Genomic DNA, 20,201 nt, shown 5'->3' on the forward strand with positions numbered 1-20,201 from the left:
CACCCAGTGTTTGCTCGAATGTTTACCCTCAGGGGGGGAGTGGGGAATGAGGAGAAGTGGGAATCCTTGCTGTGTTTTGCTGTTCTTCGCAACCTGGGAGCTGAGAGTAGGCAACTGTCAGGTCTGACATTATAATTCATCATACGTTATTGCTTGGATGATCTTCACCTTCCTCCTCCATCCCTCCCCCCCACCCCTCCCCACGCACGCCCCCAAATAAATGAGGACGTTGAGCTTTTGCTCCATAATTTGGTCACTCAATCCACGACTGTTTGTGGGGACGCTGCTGTGCGTACATGGTTTCCGAGTTTCGCCCACAAAATAGACAGTCAATTCACTTTACAGTGTATCCTGTGAAGCGCTTGGCGAGACTCGAAGACGTGATAAGGCGCTGAATCAAATACAAGGATTATTACCTCGCACCAGGATACAGTGAAATAAAGGATTGGCTGCTCCCACTCCAATTCCTTCACCTCAGTCATTGCTGCTTCGTAACTGGCCACTAGTGGGTGCGCACAAGCCGTCAGTGTTTCATCTCAGTTGATCTCTCTGGCACTGAAGGGATAAGATAAGAACAACAACTTGTATAGCGCCCTCCACGCAGGATAGTGTCTCAGAGCGCTGTGCTACATAAGAGGACTGTGGAGAGGAGGAGGTCAGCTCCTGAGCTTTGCTGATCTCTCTATAGAAAGACTGGCTTTAGACGCCTGAGTTAGGGAGACGGAATTTGTGGGGATTCCCACTCGTCATCACTGTTCCTTGGCCCATTGCTGCAAATTGATGGTGACGACAGGATGAGATTATCCTTGTCTGTGGTGCTCTCTCTCCACAGTCAAATCGCCTGCTGACTGACACTAGTCAGCTCAGGAATGAATGGACTTTCTGTACATTGCACTGTACAATAATGAAAGGTTGACCCCTTCAGTGGGGGGGGCACAAAACAAATTGAGGAAGGAGTTGGCCTCTTAAATATATTTTTATATTATATCTTAGGAGTTTTATAACCTAGTGTGGACAGTATCTCTCCGTTAGGTTACACTCTCTCTCTCGCTCTCTCTCTCTCTCTCTCTCACCCCATCCAAGTCTTTGCCAGAATCCACCACCCTGTCTGATCAGAGAAACCTGAACAGGGACAAACAATATGTACAAATGGAGCAGGGAGTCGGTGAAGCAGTTGGTGACAAGGATGCTACATGAAATGAGTCTCACTCAGTCGAGAGTGGGTTCCCAACACTAACTGGCAATGTCACAGAGAGGACACTGGTGCTGGGAATGGAAAATGTTGCGCTTGTGCAGTAGGAGCTGCACTTCTAACGTAAGGAATTAAGTGCATTGCAAATAAACCAGTCACTGGGAGCAGGGAGTAGTCCCACTCAGCTCCTGTTAACCCTGCAAACCAAAGCCCTAATGGGTGGATGGTCCTAGTTGATAAGCAGTGGGAAAGCTTGCCAGACAGCAATATCAGTACTTACCCCAACACACACTCTGGGGTCCCCGAGCCTTGGCTCTTGCCAACCTGCGCCTAATACTTTCCGGAATTAGGTAAACAGGATGTGTCCCTCCAGGGAGAGAGCGCATTCCATTCCAACAATCTATCTCTGGGATTTCCATGTGTAGGTGGGATGCCTGGAATTCTCAGCTCGGTTTGGATAGTCTAAAGCAAGTGATGGATTTCTACATGTGTCAGACACCAAAAAAAACTTGTAATCTAATTTCTATTCCTGATCTGTGGATGCCTGAGGCTGAATGTGAAATATTGTATTTCCCAGCAGTGACTGTCTCATGAATAATAATCCTTGCATTTGATATAGCGCTGTTCACGTCAGGAGGACGTCCCAAAGCGCTTCACAGAACACACTGTAAAGTGAATTGACTGTATATTTGTGGGCGAACGCAGCAGCCAATTGCGCACAGCAATGTCCCACAAACAGTCGTAGATTGAAAATGACCAATTTATTATTGTTTTTGGTTTTGGAGGGATTATTATTAGGCTCTGTGTGGAGTAAGGAAACTTGCCCAAGGTTTCCCTGCCGGGAATTGAACTCAGGTTTCTCGCTTGCAAAGCGAATGCTCTAACCACTGAGCTACAGGTCTCCGCATGAAGTCCGAAAACTTCATGAGACGGTCACTGCTGGGAAATACAGTATTTCAAAGCCTTTCCATCTTAAAAAAAAATTCATTCAAAGACTTATAGCCCACATTGATAGAGTGCTCCAGGGTTGTTCCAATCTGTGTAGTGCTTATTTGTATCAATTGTTACTAAAATTTGGACATGAAGGGTGTTTTCTATTTTTATTTCTTTTATGCAAAATAGTCATTCAATAAAATGTGATATTTTATAAGCATCTCTCTCCTGGGTTTGCTGTATCCAGTACTCAGTTGAAGGCTTAGTGTTGTGATTTGAAGCTCAATGTTTATTGTTCACTTGCTCAGAAAGTCAAATGACCCCATGTTGGCTCTAATAATACCAATTGATCCATCAAATCAGCTGCTTTCATAAACCCTTTCCACCCATTTAATCTCCTGGCAATGTTCTACATAAATATGCCAAAGATTAACAAAGAAAACATTAAGTGTATTCATCCATTCTATCTGGACTATGTACCCCTGACTATCTGCCTCGGCACAGACAACAACATCAAAAAACACCTTCCAACACCTCCCAAAGTTTTAAAAAAAAGTCTCATCTCATTCTCTCTCCTCCGATCAATGTCTTCACTGTATATCATTATCCACATCAATCAATTACTATGTCACTACATATCAATCAATGTCTTCACTATACATTAACATTAACTCTTTAATTAACAGTCTCCATCACTTCTTAAACTGTTCACTTTTCTTCATCTTAGCTCAAGTCCCTCCCCCCCTTGTTGTGGAGTTTGTGACTATTATTACTTTGGTTTATCTTTTTGGATCTGGAATCATATAAGATCCCAGAGGCTTCTCCTCTATAATGTCAACATTCCCACTTCTGAAGCCTCTCCGTGTCCCGAGAAAGCAGGAATTCTATTCCGTAGACTTAGAGCTTTGTTCATTCCATTCGGCCTGAGCTGGTGCAAAACCAAGGGACAGCCTCCTCGGGTTGTGGTTAGTCTTTGAGGCAATGTTTTTATTCTGAGTATCACTTGCTTTTCATTCCTGATGGACAAAGCTCTCTCTGCAGGACCAGGCTCCAGGAGCATCGGTAAGCATAGTAACAAGAATTTGTTGTAGATACAGAGTGAGTTACTACGGCAGCAGAAGTTACTGTCCGCTCTCCCCAAGTCACCATATCATACTCTTCATCCATCCAGCATTTAAGGGAATGCAACTTCTAAATAATCCTTGCTTTTGATATTGTGCCTTATCATGTCCTCGAGACTCTCAAAGCCATTCACAGATTATACTGTAAAGTGAATTGACTGTATATTTGTGGGCGAACGCGGCAGCCAATTGCATACAGCAATGTCCCACAAACAGTCGTGGATTGAAGTGACCAATTTATTATTGTTTTATTTTGGAGGGATTATTATTAGGTGTGTGGAGTAAGGAAACTTGCCCAAGGTTTAATACACTTCGCAAAAATAAAAGCAATAAAATCACTCTGATGCTTTGTAAATGAAGCTTCCAAAACTTGCCCTTGGAATTGTCCCTTATATTTTAAAATACCCTTCTCTAATCTGAGCAAGTTTCTGATCTCTCTTTTATTTTAAAACTTCGATCTGAGTCTATTTGTTCACAGATATTTTGGGGGTCAGTTTGACACATGCACAAACCAATCAATGTACTTTTCCAAACCTACACATGAATATCTCATCTCCCTGTGTCTCGATTGGAATGCGCACTCTCCTTGGTCACCTAATTCTACAGAGTAATAGGCACAGGTTGGTCAGCACCAAGGCTTGGGAATCCTGGAATGTGCTAAAACCACAAACCCTTGACATATTTCTGCAGGTCAAACCAGCACCCAATATTTCTTGTTTTTGATGAGACAAGTTTTCATAGATGGGTCACATCGCGAGAAATGAAAATATAAAGCAGGTCACAAAATATAGATTTTTTCAAAACTCTGTGAGCTCAGGAAGGGGCTGAGCTGTTAGCGCACGTGTGAACACATCCCAGGAACAGTATGGATTGTTCTCAAGGCTGACCATGTGCACACACAACCCAGCCACTTCCCACATCCACATCCACAGCACATCACAATGCTGTGTTTAAAGGGAGCGTTCTCCCCCACTTCCACCCCACCAAAACACGTGTGCACATCCTGTGTGTTGTTAATAATAATAATAATCCTTTCATTTGACACAGCGCCTTATCACGTCCTCGAGACGTCTCAAAGCGCTTCACAGAATATACTGTGAAGTGAATTGAGTGTGTATTTTGTGGGCGAAATGCCCCGGCCAATTGCGCACAGCAGTGTCCCACGAACAGTCGTCCCATAAGACCCCACTTGTAACTGCGCCCTGCAAAGGGGGAGCTGAATCCCGAAAGCCTTGGTCCCTCCACCAAAGGGGAGTGCGCAGAGACACACACACACCCTTCCACAAGGGGCTGAGTCTGTCCCATCCTGTAACGGGATAGTAACCTGTTGCCTTTTTTTTTGTGTGATGGGATTTGATTCTTTTTGAGATAAGTGTAAATATATATCTACCAACAAATATATATTTCGTTTTAAAAAATCACAATTTAAAAAGTGTGTCTGTGACTTCCCATTCTTCCAGGTATAAAGTGGATGTATTTGCTTTGTAACTTAATGTGCAATGGTTTATTTTTGTGTCTGCTGAGGCGTTTGGCAATTTCTGGGGCAATGACACGAGAAAATATTTCCGTATAGAGCAGCTTTTAATAATAATAATAATAATCCTTGCATTTGATATAGCGCTTTTCACGTCGGGAGGACATCCCAAAGCGCTTCACAGAACACACTGTAAAGTGAATTGACTGTATATTTGTGGGCGAACGCGGCAGCCAATTGCGCACAGCAATGTCCCACAAACAGTTGTAGATTGAAAATGACCAATTTATTATTGTTTTTGGTTTTGGAGGGTTATTATTAGGCTCTGTGTGGAGTAAGGAAACTTGCCCAAGGTTTCGCCCTCTGCCTGGAATTGAACTCAGGTCTCTCACTTGCAAAGCGAGTGCTCTAACCACTGAGCTACAGGACTCCACGATATTTTCATCATGAGTGGTGACTGTCAAGCTTCCTGCTATTTGTGCAGCGAGGACCACATAACCCACTAGGGTTTCCACTTAAACCAAAACTTTGCAGGTGGATAGCAGGTTGCAGGAATACTTTGGTGAGCAGCTCAGCTCAGCGTGAAATGTATAATAGCATTGTCACCAGCATTGCCTACAGCTCTCACACACATCCATGGTCCCACCAGCTGACACCACCGTGCTTGAACAACAACAAATGACATTTACACGGCGTCTTTCACGTCAGGAAGACATCCCAGGGCGCTGGACAGTCAGGGATCCGAACCCGAGCTGGTGGTTGGGATCAGGAGGGATGGTGGGAGTGGGAGGGCAGGGAGGGTAGGGATAGGAGGGCGACTGAAGGCACAGTCGAAGAGGAGGGTCTTGAGACAGGTCTTGAAGGAGTCAAGGGACGGGTGAGGCAGAGGGGCTGTGGGATGTGGAGTTCCAGAGGGTGGGGACAGAGGCTGAAGGTAGAACAACAGTTGCTTCTCTCTCTACAGTAATCTGAATAAATACCAAGCATTGGATATGCAAAGGTAAAGCTTCCAACAGCTGCCAGCCCAAGCCTCAGATTGTCCTCAACTGTTAATAATAATAATAATAATCCTTACATTTGATATAGTGCTTTTCACGTCTTAACGTCTCAAAGCGCATCACAGAATATGCTGTAAAGTGAATTGACTATATATTTGTGGGCGAAACGCAGCAGCCAATTGCGCACAGGAGCGTCCCATAAACAGTCTTGGGTTGAAAATGACCAATTTATTTTTGTTTTGGAGGGATTATAATTAGGCTCTGTGTGGAGTAAGGAAACTTGCCCAACTTGCCTGGAATTGAACCCAGGTGTCTCACTTGCAAGGCGAGTGCTCTAACCACTGAACTACAGGACTCCATGTTGAATGGACATCTGCCTTCAGAGTGGTGGAGGGACCTGAAGAGAACAACTTGTGAGCTTTATGTTCTAGAGGCCTAGTGGAGGGCTGCGGACCTTATTGCTTATTCGACAAGTATGTGTGGAGTCTTGTAGCTCAGTGGTTAGAGCACTCGGCTCGCAAGCGAGACACCTGGGTTCAATTCCAGGCAGGTCAGGGCGAAACCTTGGGCAAGTTTCCTTACTCCACACGCCTCATAATAATCCCTCAGAAAAATAATAATAAATTGGTCATTTTTAATCCACGGCTGTTTGTGGGATACTGCTGTGCGCAATTGGCTGCTGCGTTTCACCCACAAATATAGTCAATTCACTTTACAGCATATTCTGTGAAGCGCTTTGAGACGTCGAGAAAAGCGCTATATCAAATGCAAGGAATATTATATTATTATAAGTAATGCTTTGGCAAAGAGGCATTCCTACTTTGAGGTCAACTCTACTAAGATGGCTGAGATACACATCAGTAGCTCTCTCTTGCTCTATCTCTGCAGCCACTTCCCCTTCTCGCCACAAATCCATCTCACTGCTGGGTCCGGTTCAGAATACTTGACCGCATCCTGACTGCTGCTTCCTTTAAATAGAGTCAGTGCATGTTAGTCTCTCCCAGCTCGAGGGTGAGGGTCTGACTCCTGGACACTGGGACACACACAAAAGGACAAATCTTGTGGTTCAGATCGACTGGAGAATCAGACTTATTAATCCTTCCCATCACAGCCAACCACAATCCATCCTTCTTCAGTCAAAAAAATTAAAAATAATAATAATACTCAATCTATGACTGTTTGTGGGGACGCTGCTGTGCGTAATTGGTTGCCGCTTTTCACCCACAAAATATAGTCAATTCACTTTACTATATTCTGTGAAGCGCTTTGAGATGTCTCGAAGATGTGATAAGGCGCTATATCAAAAGCAAGGATTAGTATTAATATTTAATATCCTTCCTGATGTTCTTCACTCCCCCTCGGCAGCTCTCATTAGTTGCAGTTTGACACCAGACTGTCAATGATTGCACCCAATGAGACAAGGAGGGCCAAAGCCTTGGTTTTTTCCAATTGTCATTTAAGTTGATCCAAAAATGTGAGTTGAGAATTAAGATAGTTTAGGATTGGAGCCGAGTGTGTTCTGTTCGTACTTTTCTAGGATAAGAAGTCACAGACAAAGGTTTTCATCATGATTTGTTTATTACTTTATAGGAGCCAAAGACTCATTCACACGTACCTCTATTTTGTTGCCTAATCCCCCACTGTTCTCGATGGTAATTAAATGCAATCTCACACTCCGGGACGTAATGCAGTCTTTACATCTCACACAAAGGCACAAATGTGTTGTGATTATAGGGAGCTCTGCGCTTCAGATTGGCTGAAACTTGCATTCTTTCGCTGTCTTGAGCAACTATATCACCAACGGAGTCCAGCACATTACCACAAGCACAAAAGCCAAATACTGCAGATGCTGGAAATCTGAAATAAAAACAGAAGCTACAGACACAACGCAGAGAAGCTGACCAACAATGTTCATCACGGTCACATACGGAGGTGAGAGCTGTTGTCAGTAGCTGCTGCTGGTTATAAGAATATCCCACTTTGTTTAACTGGGATCGCAGAAATAACTACGCATAAGAGGCCAGAGGACAAACTGTGTAGTTACGGGAAACAGTCCAGGACACAGGCTGGAGCTGAGCTGAAGGAAAATAGAAGTCGCTGGGAATAGGCAGCAGATCAGGCAGCGGTCTGTGTCACTGCTGCCTGGTTTTCTAACTTGACATTTTTTATTATCCCACTTTCCAGTGATTTTCACAAATCCTTTAATATTATCCAATTCCTTTTGAATGATTGATCAAGTCACTTATGGTAATTGATTCCTAACAAACTTCTGAGTGAAGAAATTCTACCCTCTCCCTGGAATCGTTCAGCATTACAATACATGGAACCAGATAGATATTTGGGGAGGACAAATGCAGGGCTATGGGGAGAGAGTGGGGGAGTGGGATTGATTTGGAAGCTCTTTCAAATAGCCGGCACAGGCACTATGGTCCGAATGGCCTCCGTCTGTGCTGTATAATTCTGTGCTTCTATACCCTCTTAGCAACAGGACTGGGTTGATGCTAGTAACGGTCTTTAGTGGCAATGGAGCAGTTTCATTGCCTCACTGTGGTGGGTTTGAGGGCAGCAGGAGCATGAGGTGTGAGAAGTAATTTTCTCTGTTCATTCTGTAACATTAATAATAATAATAATAATCCTTGCATTTGATATAGCGCTTTTCACGTCTGGAGGACGTCCCAAAGCGCTTCACAGAACACACTGTAAAGTGAATTGACTGTATATTTGTGGGCGAACGCGGCAGCCAATTGCGCACAGCAATGTCCCACAAACAGTCGTGGATTGAAAATGACCAATTTATTATTGTTTTTGGTTTTGGAGGATTATTATTAGGCTCTGTGTGGAGTAAGGAAACTTGCCCAAGGTTTCGCCCTCTGCCTGGAATTGAACTCAGGTCTCTCACTTGCAAAGCGAGTGCTCTAACCACTGAACTACAGGACTCCACTATATCATCATTACTCACTCAGACTTCCATAAGAATCATGAAATTATACAGCCCATCGTGTCAGTGTCGGCTCTTTGAAAAGGGTTTCCCAAATCAACCCCACTCCCCCGCTCTCTCCCCATAGCCCTGATCAACCCCACTCCCCCGCTCTCTCCCCATAGCCCTGATCAACCCCACTCCCCCGCTCTCTCCCCATAGTTCTGCAAACTTGTCCTCCCCAAATAATGATCTACTTCTCTCTTAAAAGCTGTTATTGAATCGGTTCCCATCAGCCTTTCAGGCAATGCATTCCAGATCCCAACAACTCGCTGTGTGAAAACATTTCTCCTCCCCTCCCCTCTGTTTCTTTTAACCACTATTTTAAATCGGTGTCCTGGGGTTACCGACCCACCCGCCAGTGGGAATAGTTTCTCCTGTTCACCCTATCGAATCCCATCATCATTTTAAAAACTTCTATTAAGTCTCCTCTTAACCTTCTCTGCTCCGAGGAGAATAATCCTCACTTCTCTGCCTCTCCTGATAACTGAAGTCCCTCATTCCTGGTACCATTCTGGTCAATCTCCTGTGCACCCTCTCCAATGCCTTGACATCCTTCCTAAAGTGTGGGGCCCAGAAATGAACACAGTCTCTCGCTGAGTGTTTTATAACCAGTGTTTTATATAAAGGTTCATCATAACTTCCTGACTTGTGTATTCTATGCCCATATTTATGAAGAACATAAGAATTTGCTGGTGATAGAAGACCACTGTCCACCTAGTTCACCTTCCACCATCCTGGCAGTCGCTTGACATGTCGTGTCCCAAACTATATACTGTAACCCCAGATATTATTTTCTAGCAGAAATCTATCTCATTTGTTCTTGAAACAAACAACATTTTCTGCTTCCACCATCTTCCCGAGGGAGCCTGGTTCCATAAATTTACCACTCACTGAAGTAGTGTTTCCTTTTATTATTTGTAATATTCCATTTACAAAGAATATCTCATTAACACATAGAGAGTCTCATAAAAGATCCTTGTGGTGTCTTGTGAACTTTGGTCTCCAAAAAAGTAAGCCAAAGTTCAAAGCCTCTTTTATAATTTTGGAAACTGCACTCAGTAACCAGGTTCAGTAAAGCTTAACTGAGGTATTAGACTCATTAACTGCATAGCCCTGCAAACTTGTCCTCCCAAAATAATGATCTTCTTCTCTCTTAGAAGTTGAGCAACAAGAAATTTCCAGCTTTAATTACCAGCAGCAGAGGATCAGCCCATACTGACAAATGCCAATAATTCCCGATCATAAATACCAATGTTTGCCGGGATATTGCCCTCAGGACCACACTGAGAGGGACAAAGAGCACTGGGACCATTCTGTCTCTCTTCAATGATAGCCGGGTCTCAGTGCATGTGCTGCGTAAAATGTGTATCCGATCAGTTCTCCATCATTGTTCTGAACTGGACATTCAGAAGAGTGTCAGTCATTGTCAGACTCCACCACTGTGAAGCGCTCTGGGACACTATCCCACGCGAAGAACGCTATATAAAATGAAAGTTGTTGTTGTTGTTGGTTTCCTTCAACCCCTCTGCAAAGCCTATGACCAAACTGTAAGATGGATTTGTGGAAAAAAGGGTTGCAGGATGGAGGGGATTGTTGGGTAGACTTGTCAATTTACTAAATCCCCTCAGTCTCCTTACACAAGGACAAGGATTAAGCAGTTTGTGATGAGTATTAGACTTGGACTTTGGTCTTGGACAATGAGAACATCAAGGGGGGGATGTCACAAGCTGTCCCCTCACTACGCTGAAAGCAGATTTTGATGAGAATGATCAGCCGATGAGGAAACTCAAGCTTGAGGACAACAGCTGCTGAAAGACTGGGTCACGAACACACATGTTAGAAGCAGCAGGACACGAGGCAGTGTTTGCAATGGCAAGCTGTGCATTATAAGCTGGTTGGACTCCAGCAAAACCCTCTGGAATCCCAAAGCCTTGGCTCATGCCAATATACACTTACATTGTTTGGGATTAGGTGAGCACAGTGAGTCCCAGTGGGCAGAGAGTGCGTTACTGCAAACCATAGCAATAAATATCATACATAAGTGGAACTCTCAACACTTTGGTTTGAAGATTCTTAAGGGTTTTCATGTATGTCAGATACACAGCTGAGCAAGACAGAAAGAATAGATATCAATAGGAACAGACAAACAGACTAACCCTAACCCTAACTAATGGAAAAATACAAGAGGATTCATTTTTCTCTTAGAACCATGGGCATGTAGTAATTACCAGGTTATTTGTAACAGATTGGTCTCATTTGAAAGGTATTCACTGTTTAATTTGCAGAAGATCAGAAGGAGATTTTCAACCACCAATGTCGAATTGTGAACCTGGTGGAAAGCATCAAACAGAAGTGTAACTGTGGAGCTGAAGGTTAGCAATTGGCTGTTTCAGAGGTTGGGCTGGGCTGGGGTGGGGTGGGGGCTGGGGTGCTGGGCTGTGGGTTGGGCTGAGGGGTGGGCTGAGGCTGGGGGGGGCGGTGTGGGCTGAGGCTGGGTGGGGGGTCTGGGCTGAGGCTAGGGGATGCGGACTGAGGCTGGGGGTGGGTGGGCTGAGGCTGGGTGGGGGTGGGTGGGCTGAGGCTGGGTGGGGGTGGGTGGGCTGAGGCTGGGTGGGGAGTGTGCTGAGGCTGGGGGGTGGGCTGAGCCTGGGTGAAGGGGTGGGCTGGGGGGGTGGGCTGAGCCTGGGTGAAGGGGTGGGCTGAGGCTGGGGGGTGGGCTGAGCCTGGGTGAAGGGGTGGGCTGAGGCTGGGTGGGAGTGGGCTGAGCTGAGGCTGGGTGAGAGGGGGCTGGGCTGAGGCTGGGTGGGCTGGGGTGCGCTGAGGCTGGGGGCTGGGCTGAGGCTGGGTGAGAGGGGGGTGGGCTGAGGCTGGGGGGGGTGTGGGCTGAGGCTGGGGGTTGGGCTGATGCTGGGTGAGAGGGGTCTGGGCTGAGGCTGGGTGGGGTGGGGGTGGGCTGAGGCTGGGAGGGTGGGCTGAGGCTGGGTGAGAGGGGTCTGGGCTGAGGCTGGGTGGGGTGGGGGTGGGCTGAGGCTGGGGGGGGTGGGGGTGGGCTGAGGCTGGGGGGGTGGGGGTGGGCTGAGGCTGGGGGGGTGGGTTGAATGCTATCGGAATGTTGTAAAGCACTCCGAGACCCCGCCCAGTGTGAGAGATGCAATATAAATGCAAGTTGTTGTTGTTATGTCAGTAAGTGACATGGCTTACCATGTCAAAGCTGGTTAGGTCCCAGATCCAACATTTGAATCATCCAGATGTCAGCCAGGTAGCCACTGGAACTTTACAATTGGTTTCCGCGCCCGTTGATCTCAGGGAGGGCAGTGCAGACAGAGATAACTATTTCTGATCACTATCCAGTGCTCCTGATGTGCAGGTGTGTCTGTTGGGTGAGACAGGATCAAACCGGTCCGTGAAGTCCTCTCCCATCCTCCATAAGAACATAAGAATTAGGAGCAGGAGTAGGCCATTCAGTCCCTCTAGCCTGCCCCGCCATTCAGTAAAATCATGGCTGATCTATTCTAACCCACCCGCCCCCATATCCTTTAATCCCTTTATCCACAAGAAATCTATTAATCTCAGTCTTGAATATGTTCAAGGACTGAGCATCTACAGCCCTTTGGGGGTAGAGAATTCCATAAATTCACTACCCTCTGAGTGAAGAAGTTTTCCTCAACTCAGTGTGAAAGGGCTTACCCCTAATTTTAAGACTGTGACCCCTGGTTATAGTTTCTCCAAACAGGGGAAAAGTCTTCCACTATCTATTCTGTCGTTCCCCTTAATAATCTTATAGGTTTCTATAAGATCACCTCTCATTCCTCTATATTCTAGAGAATATAGGCCTAAATTGCTCAACCTATCCTCGTAACTCATCCCCTCATCCCAGGTACCAACCCAGCGAATCTACGTTGTACACCCTCGAAGGCGAGTACAACCTTTCTTAAATAAGGAGACCAAAACTGCACAAAATACTCTCGGTGCGGCCTCACCACAGCCCTATACAGTTGCAGCAAGACTTCCCTACTCTTATATTCTAACCCTTTTGTAACAAATGCCAACATACCGTTAGCTTTCCTAATCGCTTGCTGTACCAGCAAACTAACTTTTTGTGACTGGTGTACAAGGATACCCAAGTCCTTCTGAACGCTAACACTATCCAGTCTCTCCCCTTCCACTACCTCATGAGTTAGCTCTTTTAAAACCCTAGGATGAAAACCATCAGGTCCAGGGGACTTGTCACTTTTTAATGCCAACAATTTCCCTAACACCAATTCTTTGCTAATGTAAATTTCCCTAAGTTGCTCCCTATCATTAGCCCCTTGGTTCATCTCTATTTCTGGTAAACTGCTTGTGTCTTCTAACGTGAAGACAGAAGCAAAGTATTTATTTAAGGACTTTACCATATCCTTATCCCCCATTATAATTCCGCCTGTCTCTGCCTGTGATGGACCCACATTTACTTCTGCTAGCCTATTCCTCTTAATGTATTTAATGTATTTATGAAAACTCTTACAATCTATCTTAATGTTCCTAGCGAGCTTGCCCTCATAATCCATTTTCTCACTCTTAATAAAAAAAATCCTTGCATTTGATATAGCGCTTTTCACGTCCCAAAGCGCTTCACAGAACACACTGTAAAGTGAATTGACTGTATATTTGTGGGCGAACGCGGCAGCCAATTGCGCACAGCAATGTCCCACAAACAGTCGTGGATTGAAAATGACCAATTTATTATTGTTTTTGGTTTTGGAGGGATTATTATTAGGCTCTGTGTGGAGTAAGGAAACTTGCCCGAGGTTTGGCCCTCTGCCTGGAATTGAACTCAGGTCTCTCACTCGCAAAGCGAGTGCTCTAACCACTGAGCTACAGGACTCCACGTTAATAACGTTAATAAAAAGTTAATGAGCTTTTTGGTTTTCCTTTGTTGGTCCCTAAAACAGTCCTAGTCCTCAGGTTTGCTACTCTTTTTGGCAGTTTTATAGGTCTTTTCTTTTAGTTTTATACTTTCTCTAACAGCTCTAGTTAGCTACTGATGAACTGCTTTCCCTGTGTACTCTTATTCCTCAAGGGAATATGTGACCGCTGAGAATTATGCATTATATCTTTAAACATTTGCCACTGTTGGTCTATTGTCATATCCATTAATCTAATTCCCCAGTCTATTTTAGCTAATTCTTCCCTCATACCTGCAAAGTTAGCTTTATTTAAATGTAAGACCCTTGCTTCGGATTTGACTACATCACTCTCTAACTTAATACTAAATTCTATCATGTTATGACCACTCTGCCCTGGAGGAGCCTTAATATCTATATTACCGACTCGTCCTGTTTCGTTACACAAAACAAGGTCTAGGATGGCCTGTCCCTGAGTTGGTTCCTCAGCTACTGCTCCAGAAAGCTCTCTCTCATACACTCTATCCTCTACCCTACTTTTGCCGATTTGGTTTTCCCAATCTATGTGAAGATTGAAATCACCCACTGTTACTGTATTACCTTTGCTACACGCTCCTCTAATTTCCTGATTAATACCCTGCGCTACGCTGCGATCACTATTTGGGGGTCTATAAACTACTCCCACTAATGTTTTCTGCCCCTTGTTATTTTATAATTCTACCCATGCCGTCTCTACATCCTGGTTATCTGATTTGAAATCCTACTGTTTTTATTCCATCCTTTATTAACAAGGCTCCCCCCACCCTGCGTTTTCCCCATTCCTCCCCACCACCTCGTTTTCCACATTGTCTATCCTTCCTATAAGCTGAAAACCCCGGAATATTTAACTCCCACCCCGGATCTCCCTGTAACCATGTCTCAGTAATGGCTATTAGATCATACCTGTTTGTATCTATCTGTGCCTTTAATTCATCTATCTTATTCTGAATGCTTCGTGCGCTCAAATATTGCAATGTTAATTTCTTACCATTTCCCCTACTCTTTGAGCCCTATCTTCTTTACTGAGCTTCTTAACCCACTTTGACCTTCTGTGCTCTGAACAAGGCCGGATTGTGAGAGAAACATTCCAGGGAAGCAACGTATTGCAGAGAGAGAGAGGCACACATGATCCTATTACACAATACATCTCTCCCCGAGATCACAGCTTGCTTTAGAGCTATCTCCCCCAAGTGACTGAGTCTGACACACTCTGTTGACTGAATCATATGTAAAACATGACAGACAGTGGCCGGGGCTGTAAGGAGGGGAGAAAAACATACCTTACAGCCCTGATTCTTCTATCTCTTTATCTGGCCCAGTTTGTATTGATCTCATTGATGAAGCTGGAAACCTGATGAATCTTAGTGATCAGCAAACGTCCACAGAATTTGCCAGCAACTACCTGACAACACAGAAGAAATATATCCTCATCCAAGTAAAACGTGAGTAAAAGATAAGCAGGTTTTAAAGCAAAAAAATCAAGTAGAGTCCTGTATCTCAGTGGTTAGAACACTCGCCTCGCAAGCGAGAGGCCCTGGGTTTGATTCCCGAGCAGGGCAAAACGTTGGCCAGATTTTCTTACTCCACACCTAGCAGTAAATAGGAACCTGGTTGTTAGTCGACCGGTGGATTGCCTTTCCAAGGGTAATAATCCCTTCAGAAATAAATAATAATTTGGTCACTCAGTCCACGACTGTTTGTGCGACGCTGTTGTGCCTCATTTCGCCCACAAAATAGACAGTCAATTCACTTTACGGTATATTCTGTGAAGCGCTTTGAGCCATCTCAGGGAACAAGCCCGAGGGACTCTGGGATGGAGCTCTAAAGAGAATGGGGAGTGGGGCAGAATGGCAGAAATTGTGTTGGGCGGGGGAGTTATGAAGCAGGCTTCATGATTTTCTTTTTGCTCCTTAGTTAGGGATATCTATTTAATTCCCTATTGAAAGCTGAGTGCTCATTCCATTTCCCAGTTATTTTGTGACCTGAGTTAGTTTCCCAAATCCTTTCTGTAGAAACTGCACTGAAAATGCCTCAAATGTTGAATCTTTGCATCCAGTGGAGACAGAGAAAGGCTTTCAGTGTGAACCTAGGTCATCGAGGTCAGTTTCTCTGCCCGACCAACTATGGTTTTATTTTGACTCCAGATAATTATCACTAACATTTATGAAGCAATCGGTATTATTTTAAACATATACAAGTCAAAATGTTTTCTACTCTATGTGTTGCGGATATGTTTTTTGACTGTTCAACGTGTATTTTAGGAGATGATTTTGAGTCCTGCAAATATGAATCTTTGTTGAAGAATCTGGAGCAACGTCATCCTGAGCTGGCAGGTGAGGAGATGCTGTCGCCCCTGCTCTGTGACCTCAGGAAACCCAGACTCTCAACCAAAATGTTAATAATCGTAGAATATTACAGCACAGAAGGAGGACAGTCAGTGTTTCGGACCCAAGCTGGGGGTCGGGATCGGGGAGGGTGGAGGGTAGGGGGGGAAGCAGGGGCCCAAAGGCACAGTGGAAGAGGAGGGTCTTGAAGGAGGCAAGGGAGGGGGCGAGGCGGAGGGACTGTGAGGTGGAGTTCCAGAGGGTGGGGGCAGAGTGCAGAAGGCCTGCCTGCCAATGGTTGAGCTGGGGAGGTGGGGGATGTGAAGCAGGCTGGAGCCCGCTGAGCGGAGGGAGTGGTCAGGATGGTAGGGGGTTAGGGGCAGGATGGGAGGTCACAGAGGTAGGGGGAACGATGTCATGGAGGGCTATGAAGGTGAGGACCAGGATTTTGGACTGTATCCTCTGTGTGACGGGAAGCCAGTGGAGTTGGGCAAGGGTCGCGGAGCCTGGTGTGGAAGAGGGCGTGGGCTGCAGAGTTCTGGATAATCTACGGCCTTTAGAGGTAGGATTTGGGAGGCAAACAGCAGGGGGTTTGTGTAGTCGAACCTGGACATTACGATTGTGTGTATGAGGGTCTTGGCGGCCTATGGTGTGAGACAGTGGCAGAGCCGAGCGATGTTGCAGAGATGGGGAAAGGCGGAGCGGGTCATGGCATGGATGTAGGTATGAAGGACAGTTGAGGGTCGAACAGGATGCTGAGGTTCCACATTGGCTCCATGAGATGTAGAGTGCATCCAGGGAGGAAAATGCTGTCAGCGCTCAAGGTATGGAGGCGATGACAGGAGCCAAACAGGAGAGCCTCAGTTTTGTTGACATTCAACTGCAGGAAGTTAGCTCTCATCCAGGACTTGATGTCCGACTGGCAGTGTGTGCCTATCCAATTCTGTTTTGAAAGTTGTTATTGAAGCTGTTTCCATCACCCTTTCAGGCCATGCATTCCAACCGTAACAAAACTCTGTAAAATAAAATTCCACATCTTAATTAATCAACCTCTTTTTATATAAAAATAGATGTTGATATGTATTTGTGGTAGCGCTTGACTTTCCTAGAAAAGTGTTGAGGTTTGACTGATAATAATTTTCCCTTTTGATAATAAATATCCTGGTATTTGATTTAGCGTCTAGTAATAGTAAGTCTCACGACAGGTTGGGAACTGGATTGAACATGATTGTGGACATGATTCCTGAGTCCAAGGGAGTGGTCGTGTCAGGGGTGCAGACTTTGAGATAGAACAAGGATGTAAAACAGTTGCTGCAGACTTTTGCGTAGGAAAACGGGAGCCGATTCAGCCCATTATATTTTGGCAGAACTTTTAATCCCAATGCCAGACCACTATTATCCAAATTCTTTTAGCCTCCCTCTTGATTCTGTCTTGCATTTACACAACACCCCTCATGCAGGGTAGTGTCCCAGAGCGCTTGACAGTGGCGGAGCAGGACGCCAAACCTGGGGAGGGGGAGGTGACCATGGGCCAGTCGAAAAGAAAGGTCTTCAGGTGTGAGCTGAAGATGGGGAAGGAAGGGGCAAGGCGGAGGGATAGAGGAAGAGTGTTTCAGAGTTTTCTGGGAGAAAACACCCCAGAGCAGTCCGCATCTTCAGAACCCTCTGTGTAAACAAATGGTTTCTGACCTTAGTTCTAACTGTCTTGGCTCTGATATTAAGTGTTGATATCCTCTTGCAATGGCTCTCTCTAAAAGGGAAGAGTCATCCACTATCTAACCTGTCAATTCCTTTCATTATTTTAAATATGTCAATCAAAATCACCCTTCCCTACTCTAAGGATAAGTCAGACAATGTCATAGAATGATACGCCATGCAAACAGACCATTCAGTCCAACTGGTGTGTGCTGGTGTTTATTCTCCACACCAGCCTCCAGCCCTCCCAATCCACTCTCCCATACCCTTTCCCTCCATTTCCTTCCCCTGCATGTATGTACCAAGATTCCTCTTCAATACATTGATGCTTTCTGTTTCAACCACAGCTTCCAACAATCGGTTCCGCATTCTCACCCCCTCTGCTTGAAGAAGTTCCTCATAAACTCCCCTCAGACCTGTTACTAGCTATCTTACTTTACTTACTTTTGTTCACGATGTGGTCTCCTCTACATTGGGGAGACCAAACGCAGATTGGGCGACCGATTTGCTGAACACCTCTGTTCTGTCCGCAAGTACAATCTTGAGCTTCCGGTTTCTTGCCACTTCAACTCTCCCTCCCACTCCCACTCTGACCTCTCCATCCATGGCTCCTACGTTGTTTCATTGAACCACAGTGCAAGCTCGAGGAACAGCACCTTTTATCTGCTCGGGACCTTACAAGCCTCTGGCCTCAATGTTGATTTCAACAATTTCAGACCATAACCTTCCCCCTCCCCCTCGTACGTGACTATTACCACATCATCTGGGTCTCAGACACACCTTTTCTCTCTGCCTGATGGTTTGCCTGTTTTGTTGCAATCCCCCAACCCCTTTTTTTTATCATTAACTCCTCTTTAACCCATCATCCCCTGTCCTCTACCCCATTTTCTCCCTTGACTCCCTTGTCCTGCGTCCCCCCTCTCTATTAGCCCATAAAAATCTCTCCCTCCCAACATGCCCCAGTTCTGACGAAGGGTCGTGGACCTGAAACGTTGGCTCACTTTCCTCTCTCCATAGATGCTGCCTGATCTGCTGAGCGTTCCCGGCCACTTCTGTTTTTGTTGCTTTTTACTGCCTCATTTTGGACTCACCAGAAGTGGAAACAGTTTATTAACTTCCTCCTTATTGAATTCTTTCATAACCTTAAACGCCCTCTTATCTTAACAGAAGAGAAACGCTCTAACCTGTCCAATCTTGCTGTGGTAGCTGTATCATGTTATTATGTTATTCTTTGGTAACATCTTGTAATTCTCCACTGTACTCTCCAATGCCACAATATCCTTCCTGTAATATGGTGTCCAGAACGACACACAATATTCCACATGTGATCTAACCAAGGTTTTATATAAATTTAACATGACTTCCCTACTTCAGTGCTCCATTCCTCTGGACTTTAAAGCCAAGGACGCTATTTGTTTTCTTTATGATCTTGTCCACCGTTCATCTTAGGAACCTGAATCTCTGGGTCCCTTTGCGGTTCTCCCCCTCTCAGGTATCAACTGTCCGGGGTATAATACCAGCTTCTTTATTCTTCAGGTGAATCATTTTATAGTTATTCAATTACAATTCGGTTAGAAAATTCGCCTCGCAAGTGAGAGGACGTGGGTTCGATTCCCGAGGGGGTGAAACCTTAGGCAAGTTTCCTTATTCCACACGCCTCTGCTTACCTAGCAGTGAATAGGAACATAGTTGTTAGTCGATTGGCGGATTGCTTTTCCAGGAGTAATAATCCCTTCAAAAATAAATAAAAATAATAATTTGGTCACTCAATCCATGACTGTTTGTGGGACACTGCTATGTGCAATTTCGTCCACAAAATATAGTCCATTCACTTTACAGTACATTCTATGAAGCGCTTTGAGACATCTCGAAAACGTGATAAGGAACTATTCCAAATGCAAGGATTATTAGTGTTAGCTCCCTCAATTGTATATGGAGAAAATAAAAAATGTGCAACTTTTTCTGGATGTTTCACATATTTTAGTCAATTTTAGACTGACTTATAATCATTCACAGATTGTCTACAGAAGCTGTCAAACCCTAAAGTTAAAGAGAGGAATGACTCTGTGCTAAAGAGGATGCGCCGCTCACCAAAGATTCCCTTGACATCCGAAGGCAAATCCACATTTCGGAAGCAGAGAAAACATCACCCCAACGTCTAAAGCTGTTCGACTGTTACTGCACGATTTTGTTCCTTCATTGTCAAGAGCCCGATCTACAGTATGTTTGGAACTCCCTCATTACATACAGAAGTACTGGACAGTTTATAGGCTATTTAGGTGCCTATAATCAGTGTGTTACTGACAAGGGTACGTGTGTGTATGTAAACAATAATAAAATGTGTTTTACGCAAAGGAGCACACAACACATTTCTGCTTTACCAGCAACAGAATTTTATCCAAAGAGTTAGTCTCGGGATTTTGTTTAATGCTACAACAACTCTCACTGCCAGGAGGCAGATGAGTTTCAATGTGGAGAAATGCGAAGTAATGCATTTTGGTAGAAAGAATGAGGGGCAATATAGGCGGTAATACAATCTTAAGGGGGGTAAAAGAACAGAGA

At 45.0% G+C, this 20,201-nt stretch overlaps 1 protein-coding gene across 1 annotated transcript; it reads left to right on the plus strand.

Moving 5' to 3' along the window:
- Positions 1 to 28: 28 nt before the first annotated feature.
- Positions 29 to 19,996, plus strand: LOC103189629 (uncharacterized protein C22orf15). Its single transcript, XM_007910081.2, has 6 exons — positions 29 to 121; positions 7,453 to 7,650; positions 10,984 to 11,070; positions 14,940 to 15,062; positions 15,882 to 15,953; positions 19,656 to 19,996. The coding sequence occupies exons 2-6, from the start codon at positions 7,626 to 7,628 to the stop codon at positions 19,799 to 19,801; spliced, it is 453 nt and encodes a 150-aa protein (XP_007908272.1). The 5' UTR covers positions 29 to 121; positions 7,453 to 7,625; the 3' UTR covers positions 19,802 to 19,996.
- Positions 19,997 to 20,201: the final 205 nt, after the last annotated feature.

This window comes from Callorhinchus milii, unplaced genomic scaffold (genome assembly GCF_018977255.1).
Source record: "Callorhinchus milii isolate IMCB2004 unplaced genomic scaffold, IMCB_Cmil_1.0 Scaffold8, whole genome shotgun sequence".
Classification (NCBI taxonomy): Eukaryota; Metazoa; Chordata; class Chondrichthyes; order Chimaeriformes; family Callorhinchidae; genus Callorhinchus; species Callorhinchus milii.